The sequence below is a fragment of the Macrobrachium rosenbergii genome, chromosome 44 (assembly GCF_040412425.1).
Source record: "Macrobrachium rosenbergii isolate ZJJX-2024 chromosome 44, ASM4041242v1, whole genome shotgun sequence".
Taxonomy (NCBI): domain Eukaryota; kingdom Metazoa; phylum Arthropoda; class Malacostraca; order Decapoda; family Palaemonidae; genus Macrobrachium; species Macrobrachium rosenbergii.
In genome coordinates, this window is record NC_089784.1 from 10,657,004 (window position 1) to 10,663,003 (window position 6,000).

The 6,000-nt window shown below is 37.1% G+C and overlaps 1 protein-coding gene across 1 annotated transcript in view; it reads right to left on the reverse strand.

Annotated features, from left to right (window-relative positions):
- Window positions 1-6,000, reverse strand: part of LOC136829224 (RNA-binding protein MEX3D-like) — a 261,260-nt gene that overhangs the window by 97,804 nt on the left and 157,456 nt on the right. The window contains exon 2 of the mRNA XM_067087525.1: window positions 2,815-3,745. Coding sequence (XP_066943626.1) covers window positions 2,815-3,246 — 432 coding nt within the window. The 5' untranslated portion in view covers window positions 3,247-3,745. The remainder of the gene's footprint in view (window positions 1-2,814; window positions 3,746-6,000) is intronic.

Below are 6,000 nucleotides of genomic sequence, written 5' to 3' on the forward strand. Positions count from 1 at the left end.
ATTTGTGAGAATTATTATAATGACAGTGACATACCGTCAGTGCAAATGTATTCTAGGTCACTGTAAATAGAGGTAAAGGTATGCCACACATGTCGATGGCTGCAAGGACTCATTTTTCTTTATTGAGTGCCTGTCGAAGAATAATTATTCATATACCGTACATATCCTCCCAATGGCTCTAAAATATCAGAGATGAGGGTTGTCTTTATTCTACTGCTTAATATTGCAAATACATTTTAATATGTATAAATATTATATATATATATATACATACATATATATATATATATATATATATATATATATATATATATATATATATATATATATATATATATAAAACTACATATCTATAACCACACATATGTATATGTATATAATATTTTACATATTATGTATTTGCAACATTAAGCAGTAGAATAAAGACAACCTTCAACTCTGATATTTTAGATCCAGCCATTGGGAGGATATGTATATGAATAATTATTCTTCGAGAGGCACTCAATAAAGAAAAATGAGTCCTTGCAGCCAACGACATGTGTGGCATACCTTTACCTCTATTTACAGTGACCTAGAATACATTTGCACTGACGGTATGTCACTGTCATTGTAATAATTCTCACAAATTCCATGGCCATTCTTAACCAAGGTCTATAATCAATAACAACCCAATGGAGAGTTATATGCACAGTAAGTATAAATATATAAAGAATTATAAATAACTAGAATAATATCACTATTAAATATAAAAACCAACTCGGGATAGAAAAAAATTATAAAAGAGCCTCCTGTGAATATAAACAAAACGCATATCAAACGGTCCATATATGATATATGAGATATAATTATATATATATATATATATATATATATATATATATATATATATATATATATATATATATATATATAATATATATATATATATATATATATATATATATATATATATATATATGTGTGTGTGTGTGTATATATTATATATATAAGTATGTGGACTTTTCTGTAGGGATTCGTGTATAATATTTGGTGAATTTTAATCTACCTTGCGTTTATTTCGTAAATCGTTTAATTAAATAAAATGTATTTTCATTAATTAACATCATTCTTATATTTCTATGACTCTACTTCTTAACAATACAATGAGGCTTCTAAATTTATCGTTTACTAGTAAATACTGTTCTTCAAAGAAGTGTTGTTGCAATTTAACATAAAAGGTACCCAGAAATATAGATAAACAATAAATGATGTATCAATCTAAATGATAAATTATTCTCCACAAGTGTAGTAACAGGGCAAGTAACTAAACAATCATAGAAGAAAATTTTTTAGTGGGAAAATTCTTACTGAACTAAGATTATAGATAGTAACAAGAGTAGTTTTGTTCACAGACATTTCTAAAATAATAATAATAAACTGAACCTATGGATATATAAAAATACAAAATTAGATTTCTATCAAAGTTTAACTGAGAGCTCAATCAACATGAGTTAAGAACCGTAAAACCATGCTTAACCTAAGAATATTTACCGACAACATTCAGCTTAATTAATTAGGGAGTTTAGAAATAGGATCATCTTACTGACCACCGGTATATCGCATTATTGTTTGGCTATTACTCGTTTCATACTACAAAACAAGTCTTTATCACTGGATATTCATTACAAATATATATTATGAGTTATACTCTTAAGATTTAACGATGACCTCCCGCAACAAACGAAAAACGAACTAATGTTTCCCCAAAGTTACATTTCTACAACTGTTTTATTTTAAGCCATGAAAATTTTCCGTTAATCCATATGGATTCAAGACTGAAAACTATGAATAATTTCTAGCTTCATTATCCAATAGTATTCGAGGACAAGGCTATTTTCTGACATTCAAATAAACTTACGCCTGAGGTATGCCAATCGTTTATCAATTTCTACGGTCCCACAAAGCCATTCGTCTCTTTAATTAACACGTCATCACTGCAAAACAGGTATTCCATGGCCTTCAAAGCTGGTGTCTAAAGTTAGAACTGACAACATCAAGCGTTTGAAGAATTGGTTTTCTGATTTATATGTTCTCAGTAGCTATTTTTATGGCATAAAAATCGTTAGTAATTCTAAAAACGTGACTGTAAAGAATGAGAAAAAAACTGCTTTGGCAGAATTTTCAAAAACTGCTTTGGCAGAATTTTCATCCTACTCAATAAGATATTTATTTGAGGAACATGGCTACTGATACTGTACCATTACAAATAACTCATATTGATCTAGGATTCTGAAAGCTTTAGAGCTCCTCAACAACTGTCGAGTAAAAATTATGATATAAAAAATTACTTATGTTATTTATGAAAATATACATATATAATATATTCAAATAATACATATTTACACACATACACATATACATATGTATATTATGTATTTTTTTAATAAAATTTCTGTATAAACTATGACTTCGCTTTCAAATGTATGCAAAACTATCTCTATACGACATATCTAACGGAATTGTTTAAGGGCATGATAATTATCTTCATCAAAATAAGCATACTGAAGATGATACGCTAGGTAGGTCGATTTAGGCCTGTTACTGTGCATATAGCCAAAAAAAAGTCAATTAAATATGATGATTATTTCTGCAGCTCACCACTTGTTTCCTTCGAATGCACTTTTGATGCTCTGAAAAACAACTCAGGTTAATGAAATTACTGAAGTGTATATGAGGCGTGATCCGACATCGTGACATAATGATCAAAGCCTAAAGGAACGTCATAAAACTTGATTTACTGAATGGAACTAATTTCTTCCGAAGGCGGACCCTTACCTGAGCAGCAGCACTTCTATCCACTTCAATGATTTCCTCTCCGGACGACACACTGGTTTTCCGACTTCTTGAAGGTCGCGCTTGTGAGATGGGGGTGTGGCGGAGAGGGGGCGCGGCGCCCTCCGTGTCAGGGCCGGGCGTGAACGATCTCAGGGGAATGCTGTCGCCCCTTCCTCCGAGCTTGTGGATGTCGTCGAGGAGATTGTTGATATCCGTCAGGTCTTTGTCAGGGGGCTCCACCGAAATGAGGGTGAGCGGGGTGGTCTCCTCCGGGTCATCCCCAGCCACCCCTCCTCCTCCCCCACCTCCTCCTCCATCGCCCACAACGCCTCCCCCTTGTTCACGGGGCGCCGCCGGACCACCGTTGCAGCGGCCACTAGCGCCGATCTCACGCATGACGTCCCCGCCACCACGTAGCGACCACCAGCACATGAGGATCAACGCGCCCTTGGCACTTCTCCTCCACCCCCGGCAGGGCCGCCCACCGCAAGGCACACCCCTCCTCCACCACGCCCCACGTCCCACTGGCAAGCGCGGCGGGCGGTGGTACAGGCATCACACGCCCAAGGAGGCTACCTTTGGAGCCACTACCATCACAACCATCACACTTCACTACGCCCGCATACCCACTTTAAACGGCCCAATGAGAGCACACCCACACCTTCACCACCACTGCTACCACCACTAACGCCCACTGGCTGACGTCGACACTGTGAATAGCCGTTCACTCCCGAGGCCTTAGAGACTGGTCGTTGTAAGGTCTGACAAGGAATGAATAATGCTCAATGACGCCTTCGAGGGACAAAGAAATGATTTACAACACTTTGTGTTTCTGAGTTAATTACGGAAAAAAGGCACAATATATTGATTATATGGTATGGAATCAATTCCAATGATTTTTTCTCTTTTCTATCTATTTAAAAACGTTCATCTGGAATAGAAAACAGATTACTGCAGACGAGACCACGATGCAAAGGCGTAGTGAGGGGTTGGGAAGGGAGGTTACCATGGCGTCCCGCTTGCTCCCCCCCCCCACCCTCGCCCTCGCCTCCCACCGCTTTCATCAACATGACACCAAGATTTCTCTTCTCTTCGTTTGATTAGGCCAATATGTCACTGTCTACCTCGTTGTAAACATGCTAAATTACTAATATACTATAATTGGACACACTAACTCATTCCCCCTCCTAGTTAAACGCTAAGCATGCATTTACTCGCAAATCTCTCTCTCTCTCTCTCTCAAACACACACACACAGACTCTCTCTCTCCCTCTACAAATATCTAACTTTTCAAACGATATACCTGGAATGGAACAAATAAAAAAGTATACATGTACCAGAATTCTTTAAAAAATCGCGTTAAGAAGGCTCCATAGAAATATAAAACGGATGGATTCTTAGGTACTTCTCCGTTACATTAATTTATTTTTGTATATATTTGTCATTTAAAACCATCTTTCCCAAAAAAGAAATTTTTTTGGTTTTACAATCATTACCTCATTAGAGGATTTTATACTAGAGTCAAATCTAATTGACAAATCGAGACAGTGATGAGAGAGAGAGAGAGAGAGAGAGAGAGAGAGAGAGAGAGAGAGAGAGAGAGAGAGAGAGAGAGAGAGAGTAGCAACGCTCAAAAAATGTTATACCACGTAGCTGGTCCTCAAGATGGTACGTGAAAATACAGATGAAAGGGTACATCAAAATTGCATTTTTTCTTTACGCTTTTGTCTGCCAAGAAATTAAAAATAAAGGAGAAAAAAAATTCACAAGTATTTTAAATGCATGTGAAGTTAAAAGACAGCAACTGCAGGAGAGATAATTTAGACATCCTTATTGAAAAGAGGCGCATTTCGCATGATGATTACATGAAATCAAGCAGTTGCTCTTCCAATTCTGATGAATATAGAAATGAAAACCAAGTTTGTTTTTTTTCTCTATTAAATAAATACCCTGTAATTTTTACCTGGGGCAATCAGGTAGACAGCCAGATGGACTGTGTCATAATGTCTTTGCAAGAAAATATTATAATAATAATAATAATAATAATAATAATAATAATAATAATAATACTAATAATAATAATAATAATAATAATCACGGAGACAAGCAAACTGGACCAAGTCGGGTGTGGAGGAATGAAAGCTACTTGCAACCTGTCTTTCAATGTCACCTTTCTCCCATTGTGATGACAACTGGCACCTGAGGGCCAAGACGTACTTAACAACCCGCAGCCCCCTCCGCAGCCTGTGTGTGACCCACTCACACCCCCGCCCCCCTCCCCATATAACTATAACTCCTTCCCTGAAATAAAACCACGGGGGTCTCTCATGGCTGGCACCGGCACCATGGGAGATAGCTCCACCTTTCGGGACGCCCCACCTGTCGCCCCATTATCTCGAATTTCATTCTTCGGAGACACCTTCATGTGGCAGAAGGGACGCAGTGTCGCTCTTAATATCTGCTACTCCTCCTCCTCCCTCCTCCTTAATCTTCTTGCATAAGGTCCTGTATTTTCGAATTGCACCACATGCGTGATTTCTCACCGTGTAAAAATATCGGGTTATTTATATGCTAACTAAGATTAATTATGGAGCCTATAATAAGATTAAAAGGACGGCATTATTTCCGCATGAATCCTGGCAACGAATGAAAATGAATCATACAGATATCATTTTCTCAGTGAGCGTCACCCAACAAAATTCCAAGAGAAAACAATTGTAACAAACAAACATTTTAGTCCTACATGACCATTTATGAAGACATTCGCTATTACTAGAAAAATATTCGTTATTTTCACTGCTAAAAATATAAATCTACATACATATGCATAAACGAAGGTAGCAAAATGCGGAGGATGAAAGAGGACTGCAGTGAAAATAAATCATCACAAGCGTCTGGAATGATTGATGTTTATTACGTCTTTGACATTGCATTCCCCTGAGGATTAGAAGCATGACCATTCTTGAAGCTTCAATGTTCCAAATAATGTGAGCAATTTTTTGCATGTTATATGTGTAATCATAAAATCATTGACACACAAAGACGCATATATCAACGTGCCCATACCGCAAAATGTAACTAAAAATAGAAGAGAGAGACGAACAACAGGTTCCGACCCTTGAGACGTTGCGCACCGTCAGGAAGCTTGGACCGGTGTGCCTTCAGTCCAAATACTCTTACTTGGCC